The sequence below is a fragment of the Filicampus tigris genome, chromosome 9, assembly GCF_054856515.1.
Source record: "Filicampus tigris isolate MCC_2025a chromosome 9, RoL_Ftig_1.0, whole genome shotgun sequence".
NCBI lineage: Eukaryota > Metazoa > Chordata > Actinopteri > Syngnathiformes > Syngnathidae > Filicampus > Filicampus tigris.
The window spans coordinates 7,557,393-7,585,255 of NC_141225.1; the positions used below are offsets into that span (position 1 = coordinate 7,557,393).

Consider the following 27,863-nt stretch of genomic DNA (forward strand, 5'->3'; position numbering starts at 1 on the left):
TTTGAGTAACACGATTGACTTTATATTTTACTTTAATTTAATCCCACTTGAAACATGAAGGATAAAGTGGCCATTTATAGCGATCGTACCGGCCATGGCTCAGATCGATTCATTATTTACGCACGGTTGTGATGTGACGTCATCGTTAGTGATGTCTCCATGAAATGAGATATTGAAGCGTCGCCTCGTGATTTTCCCCAAACACTGTATTTATTTCTACCTCCTACCTAATCGCTTCACTGTATAAATGCCCCGACACACTGGACCACATTTACTTCCGCAAACACAATGTTGGGACTCCGAGGTGACGTCGTCTCTTCTTCTGCGCATGCGGGTTACTTTTGCGATGCATGTGCTCATACAGCAGACAAGACCGAGGTCGTATTTATAATGTAATATGAACGCTTACACAAAAAATATCTAATTTTTTCCAAAAATCCGAATTGAGCATTAAGATCTGCGGTGTGAACCTAGCCATTGAGTTAACAAGTTAAAATAGAACTTAAATGCTGCCTCAACACAAAAATGCACATACACACATAAACATCCTTTTTTTTTTTTTTTTTTTTTTTTTTAAAGAATCAGAATCAAGAATCATTGGGAACCGGAATCGAATCACAGAACCGGAAACTTCCAAATTTAAATGACGCGATTCTGAACTTGATTCCCGGTTATCGATACCCAACCCTAATAGGCAACACTACTCCATGTTTTTTTCCCCTCTATCGCATTTACGTCAAAGTGTTTGTGTTAGATGCACATACCTGGTACAGTGGTACATACGAAACTTTCAAGTTACGAAACGCCTCAACAGGAAAATAGTGCCTTTTGTTACAAAAGAAATTTCAGGATATGAAAGGTAAAAGTATGGGCTGCTACGCGCAGCTCCGGAGTTTCCTGAACGCAACATACTTATAGCTGCTCTGCCATTGGCCATTACCTAGCATATTCCTGGCATCCCATTGGCTAAGAGGGACCTCTACCGAATGTGTCTATGTAGATAGATAGATGCAGCGTCCTCGTCATTCGCCCCTCGGGCCATGAGGTGTTCCGATAGTTTTACGTGAATTAGAAACGAGGAAAAGAAAAAAAGGAGAAATCTTTTTGTCCATACAAACAAAGCAAGAGATAATAGGAAAGGATGAAAAAGGATGCATTTGGTTGATCTCGCCAAAGAATATGACCGTAATGTATCGACAGTCGCCACGTTATTGAATCAGTTCTTTACAAAACGCTAGGCAAAAATCACTTCTGAGAGAGAACATGAACCAAAGAGGGCAAAAACCGATGAGGACAGCAATTAAAAGATAAACGACCAACATTTTTATTCTTTACTCTATTTTTCGTTTTTTTACATTATGTACAACGCTCATTTATTGCGCAATAACCTAATTGTAACATGTATTTGTTACATGTTCTGATGCATTTCTATGCTTTATAAAACATTTATGTCTGAATATTGGGGGGTCCATGAACGGATTAGGGCATTTACATGGAAGACACGTCTCTACTTACAAAATGTTCTACTTAGTTTCTTCCAGAACCAATTAATTTTGTAACTAGTGTACTTCGCTTGCCGAACGTAATCTGTTCAATTGCTGCGTTCAGACCAGCCCTTATTCAGACACGCAACAGCGTGCCCATATTTGGAAGTGCTGACGTAGCAGCCAAGCAGGAGGTACAAAGTGAGGCTTTTCCCACTGGTTTACAAAATGTATCTTCCATTGTTACAAAAGAAAGCCCAGTCTTAGCAAATTTCAAAAAGGCAAATCAAGAGAAGACAAGATATATCTTCAAGTGTTAATACAGTAAATGCACTTTCTTTATCAATGCTTCCACCATTGTCCTCATGCGGTGAGTTGTAAATTAATCCGCCAAAATAGCAGTAAATCGCTTGCCAGCCCCTCTCTTATTGGAAATGCTTTCTGACGTCACGACGGCACCGCCGTAAAGTTGAATATGTTTCAATCCGAGGGGATTTGCCATCATGGCAGATGTCTGATTATGCGCAGTGCTGCCCAGCAATGCTCCCTTCTGTGGTGCCGCCCCTCACCACATACACAATGAATGGGGTTGACAATGGCGTGCTGCAAGTTCAGAGCGAAAAGGGCTTTAAGAGCCGCATGCGGCTCGCAAGTCGCGGGTTTGCCAGGCCTGATATAGTGCCTCCATAACGCTTTAACTGCAGTTAAAATACATTGTGCCGCAGAGGGACATCAATCGCACTGGCTCGAGGCAGGCACAAAATTAGCTGGAGGTGGTCGCCTCGCAATTTTGAACACAGGAAAAACCCTGCATACACATGATTAAAAATCATGATATTACAGTGAGAAGCTGTGAGTACATTTATTCTATATTTACCTTTTCCTGCTTTACTTTGGTTTGGAAGTTGGAAAAGAAAAAAGTAATAAGAAGCAAACAATGAACGTACAGCTAAACGCACAGCTGATTGGCAACGATGACTTGGCTTTACCATCCGAAGATGAAGCTATTTCAAGAAGTTCCTCACCATCGCTTATGTGGCGGTATCTCCAAAGTGACATGGCGTAAATGAAGCCGTTGCATGCAAGGTATGTCCTCAAAAACAGGTAATACAACAATCCTGTTGAATCATTTCAACAAGTAGTACTCAAGACCTGTTGGAAAGCATGAAAATGCACAGCGTGCGCATGTAGCAAGTTAGCAACATCTGTTGTCCTGTTGAGTAAAAAAATGATTTAATGTTTTACTCTGTTCATCATCTATGTCATTTTGTTTTAAATATGTATTTCCTTTGTTAATGAAATGTTGATGTACTCTAGTTACCTTACATTTCAGAACAAATGCTTTAAACCTGGCAAATTTAAAACATAAATGGACAACCTAATCTCCTCAATTTTGTTTTCTCCTGTAAACGACTTCTAAGGCTGAATTCACACACCATGGTTCACGTGACACAATCATTTTTTTTTTTTTGCTCTCTCAAGTGGCAAAACTGGGATATGGAGCATAACGGCTTATAGGGTACAAATAAGCATGGAATGGGATATCTTCAGATTGGAAGCATGCCTCTTCCAATTGTGAATTAAAAAAAATCACACACGTATCGGATATCTGCCAATGCGAGTGCAAAGTAAACGTACATATTGGATATGCCCCTATAATGCAGTGCATCAACTGGTGATGTCTTTACGACAGTCGCATTCCTACTGTGGTGAAGCAAACCAAATTTGTAAAGTCGTATTGCACTGTAGTCCATCACTAACTTAAAGTGAAGCACTAGTAAAGTCACAATAAAATTAAGTACAGGCAGTCCTCGAATTACGATGTATGCGACCTACGACTTTTCGACATTACGACGGCCGTGCTTCCTCCTCCATTTTGTCCCCAGCACCATAGTGACTACGTTTACATGCAGCCCACAAACAGTGAAAATCCACATAGAACTGATGCCAATAAGGAATGTATTGAAAAAGAAAGTGTTTTTTCCCAACCCAAAAATTATTTGGGAAAAAAACGGAATAAACATCCAATAAGCATTTTCCATGAAAAAAGGGGGGGCACCCTCCTCCCCAAAATAATATTAAGAGAATTTGAAAAATACAAATCTGCAAATAGCTAAATCTGAGGGTGCTGAACCGCGAGTATGCAGGGAATTAAATTCATAACACAATCAAATGGAAAATAGAGTAAATATGGCACTAATTCAGTGCACCATACGCCGGTCGTAAGATCAAAACCTCATATGCGACCTTCACAAACTGAGGACCCTCTATATCCACACCCACGTCTGCTGAAACAACACAAGACCAATTTTTAACACCCACTGCCAAACATTTTGCTTTGACTTTTCTGTAATCAAATATTTTGAGTAAATGTAATTATATGCTAGTTTTCTTTTGTTGTGTTGTCACTTGAGTTATTTACAAGTAATATGGGGTGTCTGCTACTTACTGACTGACTGACTGACTGGGCAGAGATGGCACTGGCCACCACCTCACACTTGACACCTTGTTGGAACTGAAACTGGAGATGACAGTGCAGTGACTCACTCCACTCTAAAGTAGGATAGCCTGTCCTCTATGTGAACACCTCCCAACAACACAGGTGATGGTAAATAGGCCAGCGGTGGCATGTGGTAATGACATTTGCACCATGCTCTGGATGTTAATGCCTGACAGACACTGGGGCCATTTAGTAAAACAACCATTTTACAACCCAGCGACATTTGATGTCTTCTAATGGTTTGGTTAGTACGTAAGGCAGTGGTTCTTCAATTTAAATGCCTTTGCAATAAATAATGTATCATTCTATATGCCTCCCTAACTTATATCAGATATCGGTGACAATGGGCGGAATGCTCATACCTCCAAAATCAGCACTTTACAGGAGACCGCAAAAACTATGTTTGTTCAACCATTAACATTGCATCATCAAAGATATCGAGCAATTTTCAATATTTTAGATTGGTCAATGTTTGGTAAAAAAACAAGGACAGTCAATTTGTGTAACATTTATCAAATTGTGCCAAAGGAGGTTTCGGCCTGACGGTAGCTATATGATTGTTACGCATCACATAAATTAGACATCCCTGCATGAGTATGTAACTCTATCGTACTCTTTTTTTCCTGATTTAGAGTTGTACAGCTGAGGCAAAAGGACCTCAGCAAAATATTTGCAGTTTGGAGGCACAAATTTCGGGTCAAAAGTTTCCAATTTGTCGAGAAATCGCTGCTTTTGCTGCATATAATGTTAGATGTTTCCCCCCTCGAACACACCTAATTCAGATGATCTGAATCATGATCAGGCTTCTGAAGGGCTTGCTGATGAGCTGAACATTTGACTCCGGTGTGTTGGAGGAGGGAAACACCTAAAACAGCCATAGTATAGTGACCCTCGTGGACCGGACTTGGACACCTCTGCCTTCAGGGCTCATTGACTGACAACTGACAGCCTTGTCAGGGTGCAACACCTTTCATCTCGCTCAACAACGGGAGGGGAGGTGTTTCAATCACCCCCCCCCCCCCCCCAAAAAAAAAAACGGGCCTTATTTTGGGGCTAACATTAGCACACTTCTCGAGCGATGCGGTTAGCCACCGAAGATAAGCGAACAAAGCCGGCCGGGCGCCGGTAACCGGTGTCGAGAGCCATAGGAGTCTGGCTCTAACCAACAATGTCAGCCCGTTTTGACACTGAAGTAAAATCAAAATACGCATTACTGATAAATAGTTTTAGTTTCACTTTGGGCGTGGCGTTGTGCGGGGGACTAACGTCGCCCCCAAAACAAACATAATCCAGGCTGGTGGCGTTAGAAAACCGGCTAGCGTTAGCACACTTAGCATCCTAGCTAATTGTACCCCTCCCCTCCCACAACCACCATCACATCCAGCCTCCACTATCATTATGAAAAGTCGAACTTCTGGCCCATAAACAAAGGGGGAAGGGGTATTAGTCAACTACATACAAGTGTTACCGTGCGGGTCGAAAGGATACTGAGTTGGCGGTACGGCTCCGGGCTGGGGGACTGCTGGGGCTCCTGGCGGCAGCGACACGGAGGTCAGGGTAGCCCGCAGTTGGCTCGACGGAGAGGGTCCGCTTCCAGGTCCACTCACGGATACGGCGGCGGCGGGTTTGGGGACTACTTTCGGTGGTAAACTCATCGTAAAAAATAAATAAATAAAAAAAGGAAAAAAGGGAAAAAAGGAGAAAGAACTAACACATTAAAAACAAAATAGCGCAACAAATAGAGAAACGACCGTCGCTTTAGCTCGAACACATGGAGTCAAAGCAGGCCCCAGGCCCCCCGGGAGAAGCGGGATAACGAAGTCCAAGTAGCGACACAAATCTTTCCTTTTTTTCATGGAAAGTCGCTGCCGGGATCAGCGGTGCTCGTCATGGGGACGGTGGGAAGCTTTCCCTAGCCCGTCCGGAGCCTCTGCGGATCGCCGGCCCCCCACCGGTTTCGCTTCTTTTTCACGAGAGGTGGGGGAAGAAAAGAAAAAAAGATTAAGCACACTGTCTTCAACCTCCCGCGTGGGAAGATTTAGTTATGCTGTTCGTCAAGTGAGTTTTCTCTCATTTTTGCCCGCACATACGTGAGATAGTCGGCCAACATGGCGCAGCTGCCTGCCGCTTCTCCAGCAGTCCGGGTAGGACAGATGATTCGGCAATTCTCGGCCAATTACGGAATCGCTCGGCTAATCAACCGAGCGACGCGACGCAACAAGACGATCCGCTTCCGCTGTCACACCGCAACTCACATTATACGCGTTTTGGTCATTTTCTCGAATCAAAACACGTTTCCAAACAATTTACACGCGAAATAATATGACGAGCACGTCACGAATGTACAATAACACACGCTGCGTTGAATACTTTTAACCAATTACACATATTATTTGCGAGGCACACTTTCAGTTTCAATCCACAGTATTTACAGGAATAAAAGGTCCTTATTGTTCAACAGCACATTTCAGTACACGTGTGCTAGTAGCGCTCTCTATCGTCTTTAGTTGTCCTCTGCATCTTCTTGCTCAGTCAAAACGTTTTTTTTTTTTCGTTACACGAAATAAACTTTTCAATTATGGTACATTGTACATTGTGCAAAAGCCAAAAGAACAACAGTGGTGTATGTCATGCTATTCACGCTTCCGTCTACTTTTTCCTATTTTCCTAGAAATGTACCAGTTAATTTCCACTGCACTGAGATTTCCATTTGACTACCGTTAGTGTCAATCAATAATTCACTCTTTCTTGGATTGCTACTGAGGAGGAAAATCCAAGCCATTTTTACCCTGTGTGCTTTGCCATCTACCGTCACTGTCAAACAGAAAGTGCACTGACAGACAGGAAGTGGTGGGATATCATTCAAAATAAAAGTTACCAAGGTGCACTGTCAGCCAGGAAGTGGTGACGGTATAGATTTGAAAATAAAAGTTAGAATGAGAAGTTTAAATTATGTTCTGCAGTGCAGCAAAGTCTGAAGAATATATGAAATTTAGGTGTATGGGTTGCATGCATGCGTAGTAGACTGACTAAATTGCACGCCAAAAATATGGATCTCTTGGCATTATTTTTCTTAGGGACCCCAAATGACCTGCACATGTTGACCACAAGCACACATCTGACAATAGGGCGCTTTCCACTTTCATCTATCCATCATCCATATCTATACCGCTTTATCCTCACAAGGGTCGCATGCGTGCCAGAGCCTATCCCAGCTGGCCTCGGGCAGTAGGCGGGGTAAACCCTGAACCAGTTGCCAGCCAATCGCAGGGCACACAGAGACAAACATTTGCATTCACAATCACACCAAGGGGCAATTTAGAGTGGCCAATTAACCTACCATGCATGGTTTTGGAATGTGGGAGGAAACCGTAGTACCCGGAGAAAACCCACGGGAGAACATGCAAACTCCGCACAGGAAGGCCGAGGCCAGATTCGAACCCACGACCTCTGCACTGTGAAGCGGACGTGCTAACCAGTCGATCACCGTGCCGCCCTCTTTCCAATTTCATGACGTGTGAAATTCAATGCAGTATGTCCAATCCTAAGAAGTAAAAGGCTCCAGCTCACCCATAACTGTAAAGGATAAGTGGTTCAGAAAATGAATGGAACAGAAAAATAGGCACAGACATTTTATAGTCATTTTAATATACAAAATAATTTGACACATAAAATCATAATTGGTACAATTGGTCTGTTTTGGTTGAATGCCGTTCTATTATTTCTGTTTACGTTCAAATCAGTCCAACATTGGCTTTGTCATTAAAATACCTATAGAAATTCAGCTTAACATTCTCCCAATAAAATGTATGACGGCCAGACCGCAATGTACCTCCCCCCAACAGTGCAGCTTTTCCCTCAATATTTGCATTACACATTGTATTCATTCTGTATATGGCTTTTAAATCCTCTTTAAGTGGACTTTCATATTTCAACAGTCAACAGCAACAGTGTCATATAATAATGTTATATAAATAATAAAATCCAGTGGAACCTTGAGATACAAAAGAGAATGGAAATGCAATGAATCCGCTCTTTTTTTTAGAGAATTGTTCACTATCCGCCAAACTGCTGCATGTTATCAAAGAGTTGAGTTCACTGCTACCACATAGAGCTCATTCCTAAAGTTGCGCTTGCAAGTCTGAATGTCGGCTCGTATCTTGAAAAACTCTTAAGTCGGTCACTCATATCTCAAGGCACCACTGTAGAAGTGAAATGAAGCACAGTGTAGAGAAGGGTCTCCCAAACTTACAGAGCATTAATCACACCAATTCGTGTCAAAGGGCTTTTGAGGCTTTTGATTCGCATTTAATGTAGTAGATTCATATAGTATATACATGTTTATGTATTATCTTACCTCAATACCTGTTATAATGTGTTGTTAGCATTCAAAAGTTTGGGAAACCCTGGCACAGAGTGACAGCAAGAAGAAAAGGCAGCTCAATGTGCTCAATCACTCAACATGACATTCTGTACTACCGGCAGTTTACGAGACGTGACAGTTATTTTCTCAACTTCAAAATGTATAACACCAGTGTTCCAAAACCAAAAAGCATATTTATAGCTCAGCAGTCCTTAAACGGGACATATTATGGAAAATTGACATTTTAATGACTTATGCAAATGGATCTATTGAGTGCCTTGACCACCCATCAAATCTGAAAATAAACACCCAAGTAAATTTTGTCATCCACCTATTTCTGAAAATGTGTCTGGTTTGTAACTGTGGGGCTAATTTACATATTAAAACCCTCCACATGAGTGTCTCCAGTCATGACATGATCAGCTAGAATGAGTGAGAACCAGGGCCACCTTCAAGCAACTGCACTGCATTTGGGAGTCATACTATCATCGTGTCACAGTCAAGATGGATTACATCAAATCACATTCACATCACACTTCTCTGTCTGTGACATGGCAGCTATGCAGGGCCAAGTTCTGGAGTCACTTTCAAGCACTATTCTGAACATTATCATGCAGAAACATCCACGTGCCCCATGGGTGTGACACCCCTGCTGTCGTGTCGATGGATGGACAGATTACCGGTAGTCTTATCTTCTGAAAAGCGGCACGGACCCGATTGCGCTATGATTTTTGTCAATGTGGTTGTTTGTGTTTTTGTTGACGTGTCCATGCGCCACATACACACAAGTGTAAAGCATTGCTTTTGAGTGACGCTAACCTGTAAAAATGGAGCAAACAGATAGCATGTAATTCACAAAGCACACACGGATAGCTAAATGCTTCACTTAACTACACTGCCTAGCAGAATGTGTCTCTGTGCTTCTGTGTTATTTGGGCGTACTCAACCCTTGTATGGCGTTCGTAATTTTGTTACTCAGCCAGTGTTGATGGGTCAGGTGGACCCGCTAGAGTTTTGGGTTTTCAAAACAACACTCAACAGATGTTTGCTACATCCCAATTGCAAGTCATATGAACAGCAAACATTGTTAATATTTGCCATTTACCTTTGTTAGATCCCATTTATGACTTAATGTGCTACTCCTTTTTTTAAAAATAAAAAGTAATTTAAAGAAAATCCCATAACAGTGTTATCACCCTGAGGAGAAGGTTTCTGATATGGCTTGGGTCTTTATTTATGATTAATTTTTAACAAAAACCGAACGTGGGTCCCACAGACACCATATAAGGGTTAAATGAGGTAATATGCATATATTTGACAGAACAATTGCCCACCTGTAGACAAATGAGCCTCATTGATAAACATCGTCTAATTCAGGGTTTTTCAAACTGTGTGCCGGAGATAGTCAGGTGTGCCGTGGGAAATTATCTAATTTGTATGCCTGTGCGGTCGAGCGCCCAGCAGCGCGATCATGTCTTTGCTACATTGTAGCACTCTTCCATACCAGCAGGTGGCGGCAGCAGCAGGTTGCTAATTGTCTTTGTTTAGAGACAAGCGAATTAGTGGCGCGAGTTTATCCAAACAGGCCCATGTTTCACACTGAGTAAGTATCAATATGAAACATTTTAAAATATGTTTTTCTTTGTGTTTATTTAATTCCTATTCAAGACGTTATAATATAAAGTCATTCTTCAATGTTAAAAAATGCTTATATAAACAATATAACACTTATATTGTTAAAATATGCCTTTTTTCACAATTTCAGCTGGTGGTGCGCCGCGGGATTTTTTTCAATGAAATAAATGTGCCTTGACTCCAAAAAGTTTGAAAAACACTGGTCTAATTCACTAACACCAGTGTTAATAGCTACACGCAGTATAAATGAAACAAATGTTGGCGGTCCTTTGCGGAAGCCTTATATAGCAGTAGCACGGAGAAGGCATCATCATGCCCGGCGTGTTCGTGAGCGAATACTTATATAGAGAAGCCGTTGTATTTCTTGCCTGGAGTTCTGAGGAATCGGTCAGCACCGGGACAGTCCAACACTTCAGCCCGCATCTCATTGAGTGGCGAATGCTTGCGAAGGTAGTGAATGATCATTCGTCAACTTAATAATTTTGATGAAAATCAGGGGGTCACCTTTGTCATTAGCGACAAAATATGGATTTCCATATTATGGAAATTAATTATGTGTAACTCATAAAACATAACGCTAAAAACTTTATTTACAAGTTGGTGCAGGCCGGCCCCAGTCTTCACATTTCTCTATTTCTTCACCACCCTCTTTTGCTACTCAAACCATGGTCACGTGATCTCTAGCACTGGCGAATAAAAAAGAACTTTGGTGACACGTCTTACGCCTGTTTACAAATGCGTACAACTGCTTTGCAAACACTTGCCACTGTTAGCGAAACAAATTTTAAGTGTATTCATAATTTTCTTGCAACAAGAAAAAGTGCTTGCGACAAGTGAAACTGTTGCAAAGATGTTTGCAACCTTTTACGAACGTTGCCGAAACCCAAAATTCGCTACGTTTGCAAACATTCACCGCTCAGTGAGATATGGGCTTCAATGTAATGTCAGAAAACTACTAACCGATCGTTTTATAAATTATTTGAATATATCGTTGCTGTCCTGTGAAAAATACATATGTCCAAGTTTGTAATTAAAATGTTTTCAAAATAATGTTAATGGGATGTCTTTAACGCGGAAACCCAATTAACGTAAAAATAAAATAAAACATGAAAAAAAAATGGACCCAAGTGTTCTTCACAGGACAGCGATGATATACTGTACATTTAATAATATTTGGGATTTTATGGGCGTTGAGTGTTTTCCTCGCCATAGAAAAAGCTAATAACGTCATTTGTCATAAAACTGCAATAAATCTTTATCAAAATTCATGTGGGCATCTCTACCTATACCCACATCCACCTGTGAAAATATCAAAATGATTGCACCAATATTTTGTGGACATTACATCTCCATTGGCTCTCAGTACAGCTAAATGTCACTTAATGAGGATAATGCTTATGTCCAGAAACTCCAAAATATTGCGGCAATTGTTTTGATATTTTCACAGACTGATGTGGGCATGAGTAGGGATGTGCATGTGAATATTGGTGATGATTGATAATAGTTTTCTGACCGTCCCATTCGCACCTCCTCGGTCTGAAAATGTCATCTTTCTCTGCCTAACTGCCATTCTTCTGTCACTGTGTTTTTGCTGATGAAGTGCAATTGAAGGCGCTATCAGCAGCCACAGTTCATTCTTCATAGATTCGTCCCACAGTGCAGTGAAGTGCAGCCTCCATGAGTGAAAATACGTTTGTTTTTTTTCCCCCCTACACTATGGGCTCTGCAATTGTCATGGCAATGAAACCGGACTCACTATTGGTCCAGCAGGTCACGGGGCAGGGTTTAGAGTCACTCACTTGCATGCGTAGAGCCAGCCCCTGAAACGGGCTAATTTCAGCAAGACGAGAAAACGTGCATTATTACATTTCTTGATCTTTGGGGTATTTTAAAAAAAGCATGTCACAGACATGTTTTTAAGACACCTCGGAACTGTTATGAAGTGTGGAAAAAGGTATAATACATCTCCTTTAAAAAAGGAAAGACTCGCTAGAGCAATCCTCTACACAAAGCAGGCATATTTTGTTGTGACAAAGGCTGATGGGCATCAAGTGGTTCTTAGTGGTTCTTCCGGCCAGTGAACCTCCACAGTCAGTTTCCCCATATCTCCCCCCGTCCATTCCGAGGCATTACCAAAGCTTGCACTTGTGTTTGGGGTTCATAGGCGTGTTTACTTTGCAGCCAAAGTGCTTGGAGAACTCGTGCGAGTTGGAGACGGTCCCGATGACTCGGAATCTGGACGGGCTGTGCGGGTCGGTGATGACACCCTCGTGCGAGCTCTCGGGCGTCCTCACGGTGCACCACACCTGGTGGCAAAAAGGAAGGCTCACCTGTCACCTGTCATCTGTGACTCTTCCAGTGTCTCAGCTGTAAACTGCTGGTGACACTCTGGCGAAGCTTCAGATGGGATGATGATTAGCTTGATGTTTTAAGTTACTATTTGTTTTTGTTTGTGTAATCCCTGTAAAATTATTTTGTTTCTAACAGTATATGGGACGTGATGAGTTTGTCTTTAGTGAAGAGGATTCAAAGTGTTGGTTGAATATATTTACCCGGAAAACTTGTAAAACATATCTTCCAGAGCAAATGAAATGCTTAAAAGGGAAGTCAACGCAAACATTTTTTTTTTTCAAGGTTCTATGCAAGCCCACTCCGTGAAACATGACATTCTGATAAATATTGCGTTTGTGGAATAAGTGTTTATCCACTCGTTTTTAGCCATCTCTGGGGGAGGCCATCTTGTCTTCTGTCGACTGAAAATGACATCACAACTGCTCACAACGACCAATCACGGTTCAGCTTCAGAAAACAGGTCAGCCGTGATTGGTCGTTGTGAGCAGTTGTGATGTCATTTTCAGTCGACAGAAGTGACAAAATGGCCGCCCCCTGAGATGGGTAAAAACAAGTGCATTTTGCCGCTTAACTTATATTCCACAAACGCAAAATCAACCAGAAGGCCGTGTTTCAACTAGTGGGCCTGCTGGGAACATATTCTTGAAAAAAATATGTTTGGGTTGACTTCCGCTTTAAACAACAACAGCAGATGTTCTCTTTCCCACTTGAATACTCAAAACCTAAGTAGGCATCATGATGGGCTAGCTGCTCTCCTTTCCACTATGGAATGTAAATTTGATGCCATTGGTTGTACTGAAACATGGTTGCGTGATAAATGATATACTGACATCCGAAGTCTTGATGGCAAACGGCTATTCAATAGAAATAGGTTTTGTAGAATTTGATGTGGCGTGTGTCTCTAGCATGAATGCTATGTGGGTATATTGCACGTATTTACAAATTCTATGCTAAAGCAGAGCTGGGCATTCCCTCTACGTGATGGACCGGTCCGTCGGTCCGTCACCCATTGGTCACCTGTTGTAGTGTGACCATTTCGCCACCACGGGCCACCAAGCAGAAAGAAGTGCTGGCACATTGCAACTCACTATGTAAGCAGCATGACTGAGAGGCTCCTCTAGTCACACATGTGGCTCAAAGGCACAAAGAGTTGTCCATTCGAAATAGAATCAAGTGGAGGCGCAGTCAAACAAGCGGAGCGGTCTTTGAAGACACACTATAACGGGCGACGAGGAATCCCACACCGGGGCTGTCTTTTTTTGTTTGTTTTAGAAACACTGATGGAAGTGTGGCGGGCGTCGGTGCGTGGGAATGAAAGTTTAGTCGGACTCGCCGACGGACGCATTTAAAAGTAGAAGCGGACCGGCCTACAGACAGGTACTATTTTTTTCCCTCCGGGAAAAATGACGGATGACAGAAGGGTACCCTCGCTGCTGACAGATGATGGACGCTCAATGTTTAGTAAAATGCCCAGCTCTGCTAAAAAGTCACTCCTGTTACTTTCAGGCTTGATACTCAAATGGGGAGATTGACTACATAAAACAATTGCATTAAAAAAGTTGCCTAGAATGGGTCAATACACATTTGGAGAAGTTGAATACGTGTATTATCTGATTTTGATTGAAAAACAACAACATGCCACAAACCTGTGCAAATCCCACAAAAAACAGCTGGTGGTTGGTCATTCCCAGAGCTGGCAACGTGGCTTCCTCACCGTTCCTTTCGATCCAGTTCACGTAAGCCTTGCAGAGGAGGCATACAGTCACATTACACAAGCTGGATGGGCACTGACATCCAGAGAGGTGGGTGCTGCTGTTGTGTTTCGGAGCAGAGTTCAATTGGCAGTTAAATGGTTAACGTCTTAACCTCATAGGCAGCCTTGAGTCCACCGTTGTCGGCGATGTTCTCTCCCAGCGTCTGGCGACCATTCACGGTCTCCTGGTTGATGCTGTAGTTGCCGTACTGCTCCACCATGCACTGCGTCTGCTTCTTGAAAGCCTCCACAGACGAGTTCTTCCACCAAGAGCGCAGGTTTCCTTCTTTGTCAAATTCCCTCCCTTTTTTTGGGGGCACAAAATCAGGCCGCGTCACTGAATATAATCAAACGTCATCTGTAACAGTAAACCCCTGCAAATAGGAACCGAGCCCTGCTGCGAATAGCAAAAAGAAAAAGAAATGCAATTGGTGCCGCCCCCAAATATTTAGAACTGCCTATATTAATTGTTTGAACATATGTACCACCAACTATTTCAGCAGCGCAACAACATACACAAGACTTACCCCCTCCACAATATACAAAGATCTAAAGATCTGTCCCATTTCAGCATACTTTCTTGACATAATTACTGCTTTCCTATTATGCAGGGCTTTTGGAGGGCTTGTGGCATCTCATGAGAGTCACAGAAAGAGTACAAAAATACATACGCTAATTTGTGAATAGAAAAATACAAATATTCAGAGGATTACTTTATCTGATTCCTTTTAACAAACCAACTGTTAAAGACAAACGATTGCCAACCTTGGTCATCAAAAGCGTGAGTCAGTTCATGCCCCATGACGACCCCGATTCCACCAAAGTTAAGAGCTCTGAAACATACAAAAAAAAAAAAGTCGTATGATGACGATGAATATGATTATCACAGAACAGGAAATGGAACATTCACACTTCTGTTATTATTCCCAGTCATGCCAAATATTTACAGAACAAAAGTCCATCAAGTAGCGCGTTAGTTTAGAACACAATTTGACTCTGAACTTATAAGATTTGTCCAAACAGGCCATGAGATATGTTTTGATACTGAATATAAAAATGGAATCAAAAATGCTCTGTTTAAATTGACAACATCATAGAAGAAGTCTTTGAACAATATGTTTTGTGGTAATAGTTTGCAGAGAGGAATTCAAAACTTACTTGGGCCAGCGTAGGCTGTAGAACGGCATTTGGAGAATTCCCGCTGGCAAGACAATCTCATTCTTGGTGGGGTTGTAATAGGCATTCACAGTTGGGGGGGTCATGCTCCACCTGCAAAAGACACAAAGTGACAGACCATTTAATGCCAAGTCACATATACAGTAGTGCCTTGAGATACAAGTGACCCGGTTTTACGATACACGCCATCATTTGGCCAGTCGTTTGCTTTGACTTGCAAGCTCAAATGTGAGATATGAGCCCCGGAGCACTGAACTCATGCCAACTCACTTCACAATAAGCAGCTAGTGAGCAATTCTAAAAAAGAGGCTTTAAGCCGTTCAATGCCACTCGCAGTGGACGCTTACCGTAGAATTACACTTTGATCCAACTGATATTGAAACACAAATGATGGAGCAAAACATGTAGGCAGATAAAATTTAATTCATACAATTCAATTGTGTTCGCCTCTCTCAATGTTCAGCACTTTGTGGTTCAAGTATCAAAGTTGAGTTGAGGTGCCCTGAGACTGGCTATACTATTCAGTGCACCCTTGGATGACTACAGACACTTACTGGTTTCTGTTGGGAGTTTTTCTCAGCTGGTCAGCTGTCACCCTGGCGGAGAAGTTGTAGTACTGCATAACATTCTGGAAGTACAGATCCGACACTACCTCGAACTGCAAAGAAAGAGTTTGGCTGTTTCGGTGAGGCAAAGTGACACGCGGTTGCTTTGAAAGTGACCGCATTTACCTACATCATTGAACACTTTATCTAGCTTAGTGGCGTTCATGATGAACTCTGGATAGCCCACCATGTTGTAAATTGCATCTGCCTGTAAAAAAAAAAAAAAAAAAAGTGATTACTTTTACACACTAGGGGGCAGTGATGCACCCCCCCCTCAAGGTCTGTGTTCTATGCCCTCTCACCTTCTCTTTTGCCGCTTTTTTTGTGTCAGCGTCCATCCAGCTCACATACTTCAGACTGTCCTCAAACGCCCTTTTAATGTCGCTGACCATGTCCACGGCCTGCGGACCAGACAGAGGGGCCCGGTGAGAAATGGCCGCCATCACACGCTGGACGAGCACTTACGCACTCACGATGGCCTTGCTATCCTCGGCGAAGGTTGCCTTGACAAACATGGCGCCCAGAGCGAAGCCCAGGCCGCTGTCTGTGTCGCTGACGCACAGCTTCCAGCGAGGAGTGCAGCTCTGTCACGTCAAAAGCAGCAGGACAGATGGTAAAAAACAAAACAAAACAAAACAAAAAAAAACTAACTTTTTAGTATTGGCGTCAAAACAAATGGTAATGTTGCTAGGTCAGCCAGTCCACAAACAGGAAGCCAAAATTGGGCAGGGTTAGGGATGGATAACTTTCATATTTGAATTTGTTTGGTTCCAATTCCCAGGTAGGAAATCTATACCGGTACTCAACGGTACCAATTTTTGGTAATTTTGTGTTATAGAAAAAAGAAAAAGTCAATTTATCTAATAATAAAATTTAAAAAGACGTTCAAATTAACATTTGACAAATAAAACAACATGATGAATTTAAAACAAATGAGCCAAAAAGGATGAAGAAAAAATAAAGGTAGAACATTTTACAATTAATAAAGTATAAATACCGTTCATACAAACATTGAAGTGCGAAGCGTTCTTTGGAATGAACAACAAAAGGAATGAAGTTAAACAGTAATACAAGAAACAAAGACATTAGTGCTATCTTGTTTTCCTATGCGGTTGTTTTATAAGATCACAAGGTCTGCCACATGCAACACGAGTTCGAACTCAGCTTGGACCGAAACACCGACTACATTTACTTGCAGTCAATATTAGGGTTACGGTCAGATGTCCGGTTTATACAGCACGACCAAATATTCAAGTTAGAAAAGGAGTAACCCAGGGGTCTTATTCGGGTTTTTGAAAACCCAAATATGAGCATATTCGTGTTTTTGCGGGTGTTTACATGGACTTTCAAACGCATTTTGAAAGGGTTACTGACTGCCTGTACGCAGTCAGTGCAAAAAAAAAAGACAGTTGTTTGAGGATGTGAATGAGAACAAAGAATAATTGGGATCAATGGATCATATTAATCATTTCGATGTAATTAACAAGATACATAATACTCACAACAATTTGGCTTTCACTATTTGACAATTTCAGATGTCAGGGACCTTCCCTTAAAACACATGCTGACAGTTTTAATAATAAAAAAAAAGTAATAAATAAAACACTCCAGAAAGATTATTCTGTGTCAGAAAGAACGCTCTTGATTTTAAATGATCATCCCCAAGGTTGTTAGGGTGACACTGGTAGTGTACCAGTTTTATCAGAGCCTCGTTTGCCTGCAACGACCATGGTTGCTACAAGCTAGCTTTTCAGTCCCTTTTGTCCATTCATCTGAGGGTAACGCATGCGTGTGTTTGTGTGCGTAGGTGGTGAAAACAGAAGCCGCTGTCAAACAGGAAACACAAGAGGCTTTATGTTGATACTTTTACAAATCACAGAGCATTTCGCTACACACACACACACACACCAACAATTGGACCAAATTTGAGCATTTTCCTTGCCCTGCAATAAAGAGACAGCAAAGGCCCATTGTCTGATGTCTGAAATATTTTCCTGAGTGATTATCCTGTGACGTGGGGGTTAAAAGTGACTTTTCCTCCCCGATCTGCCAGGAAAACAGTCGAGGCTGACAATCGGAAATGTTAAACATGTTCAAGATTTACAATGGCAAATCCGTATAACTGGACTGGCATATTACATGAATAAAATTTCCAGTAAATTATCCTATTTTCGCCAGCTCAATTGTAGCAAAACAATTAATAGAAAATATTAGTAGTATTTAAAGAAGTGCCATTGCTTAGCTTAAGTGAGACAAACAGCAATAGCGTTTGTGTGCCGGTGTTCCGATGATAGCATTCACACAAAAAAAAAATGTGACCACAGCCTAAAAAGCAATATAAAGTGCATTCATTTGTTTGTAATTTAACTATGAAAAAATTGCCTTCATGGAAATGTACGAAGAAATAATCACTTTAGCATCTACACCACACTCTTAAAGAGCATTAAGAACATACTCGCCCATTTTTTTTTCTCATCATGTATGGGTCATCTCTAAGCGTGTACCTCACTTGAGATACATTCATCATCAGCTATTGTTAAATTGGGTGCAAACGTACGCTGGTGGAGCACTGCACGTTTTGAGAGTTGAGATGAAGAGTAAAGATGAGGACGCAACTAGATGCATACACACATACAGTATATAAGCAGTCACGGGTCAGAAGGAGTTTGAGTTACTGGAGAGTCGCGTGGTAACACAAGCCTCAGCTGCACTGCCGCAGAAAACTCACACACACACGTTGTCTTTGTTATTACAGCTTGACTCACTTGCAAAACAAACAGGATCTCACCCTGATAAACGCTTAAGGTCGCCTGCACTTATTCCATGTACTTTTTCTCCCCTCCCTTGCTTTACAAAAAACACCAATCCACTTGAGGGCCAAGCTATTTCCTGTCTCGTAATGCAGCAAAGCATAACTCCGCAAAAGTCTCTCCCTAAACGAGGTGTTGGAGTTTTGTCGGTCTCGAGTCCATAAGCCCAATTAGCAATTTACAAAACAACTACTTACTCAATGCGTGTTCGTTTTATCTTTCAAGAAAATATCCAATATAAATAAAGACTCACACAAATCGATTGCATTTTCTCATCAGTTTTCTTGACCATCTCTGAAGTTCTGGAATCATACAATGATCAGATCTGGGCAGCTTTTCCGATCCTCGCGAATGCTCTCACCCGAGATGGGTGATGGCAGAAAAGGGGCGCGGTCTAAAATGAGGCCCTCACATTTATACTGTCTTCAAAATCTAAACATAATGTGGGTTGGTCTCCTCCCTGGCTGGCCCTGCCTATGGGGCTGATCTTCACCAGCTGGTCCCGTGCTCAGATCAGGGCACGCTGACTTTGAACTGATTATGCGATGTGTAATTCCCAATGGGGTTTTTGGTTAACCTGTTGGCTAATATAAAGCCATTCTTATAGATTCAGATCCTTCAGAGGACTGTGGGTTTTTTTTTTGTGTTTTTTTGTGTTGATTTGCACTGTTTAAGAGGTAGTGGCTTGCGCATGAGCGTAAAGTAAAATTGGAGTTTTAAAATGTCAAAAACGGACTATAATGAAGTAAATAAACAGATTTTCACTCACCTTTTTAGTTCCGTACATGACCTCTAGGAAGCGCTGCTCGGTATCCTGAAACCGCTGGTCCAAGATGGACACCATCTTCCTGACCACCTTCATGATCATGTAGTTGTTGAGAAGGCTGAAAAGCAGACACCATCACACACTGGGTGGTGAACATTTTTTTCCTCACAAAAAAAACCCACAAATTGCCCCACCTTTGCTTGTAGAAAAAGCAAATGACAATGACTCGAAAGTTTGGATTTTGATTGTTTTGCCCTTTTGTGATTTGCTTCAGACTGCCAGCCAAAATCAGTTTTTTTTAGCCCATCCAGATTGAAACTGGATGGCTCTTTTGTCGTCTGAACTATGAACGGCACAAAGCATATGAAATCCGATTTTTGCGGGACGGATTGAAACCACATTCGGGAGGCAGTTTCATATCAGGTTTGGCCAGTCTGAACACACCAATGTGTCATGACTGTCCATAACGTCACTCTTTGCGACACAAGGCCCAATGCACCAGACCAGAAAGCGCTAATCGAAGTGCCGGTATTAGTTGTTGTTGCCGCTGTCTCAGTTATATGACGTCAAAATCTACACGTGCTGGAGGACGCCTCCGTTGCTACAGAGACCTGTCAGATGGGTCAATAATGTGATCCCATTTTGACACTTGCTAAAAACAGTGTGGACAGCCAACCTGAAATATTGGATACAGTGACTGAGGGGACAGAGACCGACCTAAGCAGCGAATAGCAAAAATCTATGAATAATTGATGCAACACTCCAAAAAGTGTTTGTTGTAATTGCATATCGATGCCATCACATGGCGGCAAAGCAATTCAATTGGAGGATCGTTCATCTGAACTCATGTAACGTTAACAGCTCTATTCAATTATTAAATCATTCATCATAATCAAACCACCTTCACATATGGCTCATCAATCGTCCTGTATTAGCCAACATACTAGCCGAAATAATGCACTAGCACAAACTCACCAGTCATCACGCTTGGCCAAACAAATATGCACATTAACACTTTATATAAACAATATTAAATCATTAAACCCATGCTTTGGCATTTATACACAACAATAAAAGTTCAATTGTAACCCGCAAAGGAGAATACACCGGCTATTATTAGTAAGTGCTTCGGGAGAGAAGCAGAAACATATTTTTCACTTTCGACTGGGCACAAGGTGCATTCAAGCTCCACCAAAAAAACAGGACATCTCAAAAGCCATGGGAAAAACATGATCAATGAATTAAACCTAACACCAATGCCCCAGATGGGGTTTGCCCTTGCCCTCCTGGGGGTTAAGATCAGGGGATGTCGTGTATATGATCTGGTGCATATGTGAAGCCCTTTGAGACCCTCCTGTGATTAAGGGCTGTATAAATAAATTTGACTTGACTTGGCCAATGTCAAGATTCCAGTAGACGGTGCCCAAGTAATCATTTTATTGCTTTGCCAGAGCACAAAACAGTGACTAGACAGACCCCGGAAAAATAAATAAATAAATAAATTAAAAAAAAATCGAAAATATAAATATGCCGATTGATTTTGTTTTGTTATTTGGTCATAAATGAAGAGGAAAGGCCAGCATTTGACAAGTGAAGGAGGGGAATCGGACCTTTTGTTGGTGTTTGTTATGAGGTCCGACACGTTCTGGAGGTACTCTTTGGCATAGACGACCACCGGTTCGGACTCGTTGATAGGCACAGGAGCGAACACCTCGTTGAGGTAAGGGATCCAGTCCACTGCAGGAGCCAGACTCTGCATGCAAAACGGGCAAGCCAAGTTCAACATTAGGATGTGTGGGGGGTTTTATTTTAAATCTAAAAACCATTAACAAAAAGTTTGCATTTTTTTATTCACTGTATTTTTGTTACAATAAAACTAATTAGAAAACAAAACGGAATGGATTTTTAAAGAAACATACAACTCAAAGGTTTTGCGACATTGGATTCACTAGAGTTTTGGAGTGTTTTGTATTGTTTCATTGCAGGTTTTTTCAATGCATATAAATATTGCATAGAATGTGCAATACTACCATAGTGACTGACTATTACTATCTTGATATCATCTGTGTGGAGCGCAACAACACACCTCTGAGTTCTACAATAACAAAACGTGTTATAAATATGAAATATTTCCTTTGTAATCAAGCTCTACCAAATGGTTGCGCGGTACTTAAGACATCCATACTCCTTAAAACTGCCTTGACATCAGAGTTTCCTTTGTTCCGTGACCATGCTTGTAATTAACTACGAGTCTGTAATGCTTGTGTCTCAAATCTTTTCGCAATGCCATAAATTAATTAATGTGTCCTGCAAAAACATTATCTGAAATGAGAAAAACAGCACTCCTCAGTATTGTACTCTATAAAAACAAAGTAATAAAATAATTCAACAGAACATAAACTGTTCCCGCGTCCTAATTTAATGGACATTGTGCTGCGTTATGGTGCGCATGTCTTGGCCACCAGGGGGTAGTATTATAAAAACTGCACATGGATACGATAATGATACAGAAAACAACAAAGCTGCAATAATATTAGTTGTTTTTTGTTATATGATCTGTCCGCATGTGTTGCTACCACTTGTTTTCTAACATAATCTGTTTACATCTTGATAATTGCTGGGGCATCAATGCTAGTTTTGCTAGCCCTTCTATGACATTTGTTGTATGTAGGCCAAAGATATTCGTTGTTCGGCTACATACAAAGGTGTAATTCTCTTTTCCTTTAACAATTATTCACTATTTGCCAAACTGCTGCTTGTTGTGAAGTTGGCTACCACAGTAGCGTCCACAATCCGCTGAGCAATCTCAAAAACTCTTAAGTCACTCATAAGTGGGTGTACCACTGTTTTCATTTTCTTATCTTGCTCTACCAACAAGCTGTAACTTACCTTCAGGTCTTTGGCCTCCATCTTGTGGTAGATGAGCTCCTCGTCCCGTCTCGCCTCCAGGGGTACCGTGATGTTGGCCAGGGCCGTTTCAAAGTCCAAAATCTCCCCCATGAGTAGCCTCGAAGTCTCCTCGGAGGCCCCCAGCAGGACCCCTAACTCCACCAGGAAGTTCTGGTATGCCGTCAGATACTGCAAAAGGGATAAAGCAATGAGTGTTTGTGTGTATGTGGGAACCTCTTCCAAACCAAACAATTAGCAGCAAGGTAATCCTCAGCTATGCAAACACAATCTCAAGTGGATTTCATCCCCGTTTCATGATCACTCTATTATTATTTTATTCTAAAAATCTATTGGAGATTTAATTTATGGCCTAACTCTAACAAGGGTGAATTATGGATGACATGTACATGCTAATGTATTGTTTGAAATGTCTGTCATTAAAAGAACTACGAACCAACACTGAACAGTACCCACTTTTTTACTGTATTTTATCCATAAATGACAATATACAAACACTGATAAAAAAATACTAATAAAAATAATTTCTCAATAAATTCTATAGAAATAATATGTATCCATTTTCATCATCGCTCACATTGGTGGGTCCACTTAATATGAACATTACACATATGTGGTCAATCAGTTTTGATTGACACTGTCAAGAAAGGTATTTACTTAATGGAGTGGTACCTTGACTTAAATGTTTAATTTGTTCTGTAACTACTGTACACTCACAACTCAAAACACCCATATCTCAAATCATCTTTCCTCATTGAAAGGCCATTAACAATAAAGCAATAGTAACCCAACAATATGTATGCAATGTGATTTTGTAAAAAAATTAAATAAAAAGCCCTATAATACTGTACTTAATAACAACATACTGTAACAACATAATGACGTAGAATGTAAATAAATTAAGGTTTTGAACACATTTGTTGCTTCAAATCAATATATATTGAGCTGCTCCTCCCGGTGTGTGCATTTGGCCACCTGGAGGCAGTATAACACAAACATACGGGTATACGGAGACAGGGGTCAGCTCCTCATTATGCGGCGGTAATGATTTTTTAAGAAGACAGAATATATTCCTGTGAGTACTGTTACATCATCTGTCTCTATGTGTTGCTCCCCCATTTGTGTTCAAATATGCCCAACACCGACTACTCGTCACTTGTCTATTGTGCCACTTTGCATTGTTTGTTAGGAGTAACCTAAGAGGACAAAGATATGTGGTTTATTATATCAACGATTAATGGTTAATGATTCACGGTCCTGCTTTATTGCTAATTTATTTTGTCTTATCACAGTTCATAATCAATTGTTTTATACTGTTTTTACAATGTTTTTGTGTCATCCATTGCTCTCTTAATATATGTGTTTAAGTGTCAAGTGTGTTAAAAACCTTAAAACAAATGTGTCAAAAATGAAAAAAAAAAACATGCACAGGGTGTATTGAAATAGCGCATTTCTATTTTGCGGATTTTCCCTTTTTGATTAATTAATTTGTATGGAACCTGCATGTTTGTAATACCACAGTATACCTTTTCGTTGGCTGTTTTGTTGAGGTAGTAATCCCGCGAAGGGAGTCCCAGGCTGGACTGATCCACCTACATCGGCAGAAGAACCATCAGTGTCAGAGGCCCAACACAATGCGAGTTGCATTATCAGAATCAGTGCTAAGCTTGCTGACCTGAATGATATTCGTGGAGGAATTCTTGGAGTCTGTACTGACGAACACGGTGAAAAATGGCGAAGTGCGGTAGTTTGCCGACACCGCACGGAGGACTTCCTGGAAGTTGTCTTTGTCCCAGGGTCCGTTCAGAGCCCATCCTCCCATCTGCAAGACGCAGCAGAACGTGATGGAAACACCGAGTGGTTGCGCGGAGCAGCAGCAGCACAATTAGTGCAACTTCCGATTGGTTTCATTTATTAAGTTGAGACAGCTGAAGCACAAACCTGCATGATGAGTTCCTGCAATGGCTTTGCTCCCAACTCCTCGATCTTTGTCTCATTCATGCAGGCATGATAGTATCGCTGGGCCTTCTCCTCTGCTTGACTCAGACCTTTCACCGTCGTGTTCTCTGCTCAAATCACAACAATAAAACAAATCGATCACGGCAACCCGACGACAAAGAAACATCAAGCTGCTCTTCCGACACTCACCCAATAATTGCTTCATCACGAGCATGTTGCGCTCCCACAGGGTGCTGAAAGAGCCCCAGCGGGACTTGCCTTCAGGGAGGGGGTTATTCTTCATCCAGCCTCCGCAGGCATAGCTGTAGAAGTCGTGGCAGGGGTCCACGGAGCGGTCCAGGGCCGACATGACGGCGCTGGCCACGGCGACGCATGGCTCGGTCAGGCAAACGCCTGGATGTGCTGTATAGCAGAACACATGCAGGTTAAATTCATTTTATTCCATCCTCTGTATAATCCTCAGAACATGATGGTTTTTTTTGAGCAACACCGTGAATAATGGGAAAATATTTGAAAAGCTGGGCAAGCCAAATAGATACATGCTGCTTCAAGGGAGCATCTGGAAAACCTCATTTTTGGCTCTAGCCAATATGTACACTTACCAAGGAACACTCCACCCTCATAAAACGTCAGTTTTAATAATTATTCACATGTCAGAGAGTGACAGATTAGAGACTGTAGGGCACCTCTTTACAGTACATTCTAAGACCAGAATGTCCCTCGGAAGACCGTAGACCTCCACCAAGGCCGACTATTCTAACATCCTGCTTTCTAGTCTTCATGTGTCTAGTATTATAAGCCTGCAGCAAGACTCTTCACTAGGATGAGAAATTTTGTCTGTATCGCCATCATATTTTCAGATGTGATTTAAAGGTTTTGTTCATTTACTCTCATAATAAGACATGGCTTGCATCTTCTTATCTTGCTGGGTTAGCGGTACCATACGTTCCATCCCGAGACCTACACTCGCAACATGCTGCTATATTGCTGACCTCAAGATCTAAAAAGAGGGATCTTAGAATGCCCTCACCTGTCGAGATTAGAGTGGCTATCTCTGTAGGAATGTTTAAATCCGGACTTAAAATATATTTTGACACTCTTGTATTCAGTTAAACCCCACCAAGTATAAACATTTCCTCTCGAACTGCATTGCGCCCTGACATGTGGATTTTGGCCTGTTTTACTGCTGTTATTTTCATTTGGATTACTATGCATGTAACTGAACAAAAACTCCAGTTTATTCTTCTCTAAATGAACCCTTAGATGACTGTGGGCCTTGCCAAAAAAGGCATCATCATAGCATGTAAGGCGTGGGACAGGGACGGAGACAGGGTTCCGCCAAGCCAAGAGGTGAGCACCCCGAGGAGAATTCATCCCTGTTCCTTCCATTATGCCACCGTACATCGTGACATACACTCTTGTGAATGGCAGGAAGTGGCATAAGGCTTCCCATGACAACTCAGAGGAAAACCTGCATACGAAATGGCTCATCCACAAGCTTTTTTTGTCAGGATGTTGAAGCTCACGGGAGAGGCTATAAAGGTATTGCTTGGAAGCAGAGCCAAGTGTGTGGCTGCAGTGTTTCCACCAAATTCCCCCCCCAATACAGTTGTGTGAATGGTAATATTTTTCTTTAAGGAGCGCGCCCAGGAGGGCCCCAGTTAAATTTGGGCGCCAATTAACCCTCCTATTACCTTTGTTTTTTGGTACACTAAAAATCTTAAAAGGTCTATGTAACCCATTGCATGTCGAAACAAAAAGAGACAGAAACACAATGTAAAGATGTACAAGAATAATAGTTTTTTTTTCAAACATTGTAAATGTTAACGACAATAGTCCTCAATAGCGCCTTCACCTCGGCCAAAACTAAAGTGTCATAGTGAGCATTGCTTTTACTTTGCTGCATTTGGTTGGCACTTGGCAAGCTACTTTGTGATTCATGGTTAGTAATGTTACAAATGGACAGGCTGTGCCAGTTTTATTTAGGGTTTGGCTTTGGTTCCATTGACAATAAAGTTATAAATAATGCTCAAAAATAGCGATTGGCATACTAATCATAATTCATCGATCGTTAAGAATTTTGTCTACTGTGCAAAACTGACTGCCGCTAAATCTCGTCTTGAAGCAAATTAACTCATTCTGTACCAGACTTTTTCAGACCCATTGTGAAATGACATATATGTCATTGGGATAGAATGAGTTAAGGTCAAATGGAGTGCACTAGTCTAAAGAAGAAATACATGACGCCTTTTGTGGGACGCCGAGCCATATCCATTCTACGGCACAACTCCGGGCAGGGTTAGCCAGCTCAACGTGTTCAGGCTGCCAAACAAAATAAATACTCACTCTGCCGGTAGAAGACAGCGGTTGTGATGAGCGATACAAACAGGCCCGCAGACAGCACGCACACTAGAAACAGAAGCTGCCTCTCCCTCTGCGTTCTCTCAGGCCAGCACGAGAAGCCACAGCGCTGCCGTAGAGTCACCTGTACACACATAGACAACTTTTTAAAGTGGACATATTATGAAAAGTTGACTTTTTAATGGCTTGTGTACAAATGGCCATGTTAATGGCTTGTTCCCTGCACTTTTCCAATTCGCTACTTACGTTTTCACTAATCAGCCGTTATTCACAGAAAAAGTCACCTTTTTGCAATTTTTCGGGTTGCTGGTGGTGGTCAGTCGAGGTTGGCAGACTGAAAATGCTAACGGAAGACCTTTTAAAATACTAGGCGGACATAGGCGATTACTATTTGGTCCTGCCGGCCAAAAGGCGGATAGACGGACGACGAAAGGGTACCCCAGATTAGTTGTACTTGTGTTTGAATACAGTACTTGAACTGCTTTTTTGTGGAATACCTGATCTGGCCCAGACCATCTCCAGCAGCCCCCATATAAATTATGATTGTGACCCCTGATGAGTCTTTCAGTCTTTTGATTCACCAAAAAAATATGTTTTGGGACTGTGGTTTTGTCTGAGTGCAGATCTGACTTCAAAGTGCTGCTTCCATGAGTGAAAATAGAAAATAAAATGCTTCTCTTTATGAGGGGGCTCGCTTCTCCCTTCAGAGCCACTCACGTTGTCGCAATTTATCTCCACCCTTCGTCAAGGTAACAACGCCGTGCTCAACATTGGTCCTGCTATAGCGGGAGCAGTGTGAGCACTGGCTCATTTGAATGAGACAGGACCGCTCCCCTCAAAACAGGGCTACAACTCATACACTACAGTGTTCTGTGTTGTGTACATGTTCTGCATGTTCTATATTGCTGTTCATCGTTTGTGTATCACTTTTTTTAAGCGATTGTTTTTTTTTTTTTAAAAAGGTAACTAAACCTGGGAGACAGTAAAACACGGACACACCGAGCACACGAAGATGCTGTCAGCACAGCTCACGGCCAGACACTCACACAGACTCACTCACTGCTTTATATTGCAGTGTTTTCCAATTGTGGCCTACAAGTCTTTTTAATGCAAATATTTATTATAATTACGACGAGCCTGGGTTAGTGATCTACTACAGCGTTTTCTGATCCCCTGTGTCAAGACAAAAAAA

At 41.7% G+C, this 27,863-nt stretch overlaps 2 protein-coding genes across 10 annotated transcripts in view; both read right to left on the reverse strand.

The window, feature by feature from the left end:
- LOC147141786 (eukaryotic translation initiation factor 4 gamma 3-like) overlaps positions 1-6,221 on the reverse strand; it is a 67,346-nt gene extending 61,125 nt beyond the window's left edge. For 5 of the 8 annotated variants that reach the window (XM_086039875.1, XM_086039874.1, XM_086039872.1 and 2 more), the window contains exon 1: positions 5,473-6,165. In XM_086039875.1, coding sequence (XP_085896001.1) covers positions 5,473-5,639 — 167 coding nt within the window. In that variant the 5' untranslated portion in view covers positions 5,640-6,165. Of the gene's footprint in view, positions 1-5,472 lie in introns of all 8 variants that reach the window. The other 3 variants (XM_086039873.1, XM_086039871.1, XM_086039869.1) reach the window with 2 other exon arrangements.
- A 1,392-nt stretch (positions 6,222-7,613) lies between these two features.
- ece1 (endothelin converting enzyme 1) overlaps positions 7,614-27,863 on the reverse strand; it is a 37,212-nt gene continuing 16,962 nt past the window's right edge. For both annotated transcript variants that reach the window (XM_086039833.1, XM_086039832.1), the window contains 17 exons: positions 26,657-26,795; positions 24,500-24,712; positions 24,293-24,417; positions 24,027-24,173; positions 23,878-23,943; positions 22,334-22,522; positions 21,055-21,197; positions 19,448-19,562; positions 16,342-16,452; positions 16,171-16,269; positions 15,999-16,076; positions 15,818-15,921; positions 15,246-15,356; positions 14,853-14,920; positions 14,201-14,391; positions 13,981-14,076; positions 7,614-12,288 (listed from right to left, as the gene is read on the reverse strand). In XM_086039833.1, coding sequence (XP_085895959.1) covers positions 12,112-12,288; positions 13,981-14,076; positions 14,201-14,391; positions 14,853-14,920; positions 15,246-15,356; positions 15,818-15,921; positions 15,999-16,076; positions 16,171-16,269; positions 16,342-16,452; positions 19,448-19,562; positions 21,055-21,197; positions 22,334-22,522; positions 23,878-23,943; positions 24,027-24,173; positions 24,293-24,417; positions 24,500-24,712; positions 26,657-26,795 — 2,172 coding nt within the window. In that variant the 3' untranslated portion in view covers positions 7,614-12,111. The remainder of the gene's footprint in view (positions 12,289-13,980; positions 14,077-14,200; positions 14,392-14,852; positions 14,921-15,245; positions 15,357-15,817; positions 15,922-15,998; positions 16,077-16,170; positions 16,270-16,341; positions 16,453-19,447; positions 19,563-21,054; positions 21,198-22,333; positions 22,523-23,877; positions 23,944-24,026; positions 24,174-24,292; positions 24,418-24,499; positions 24,713-26,656; positions 26,796-27,863) is intronic.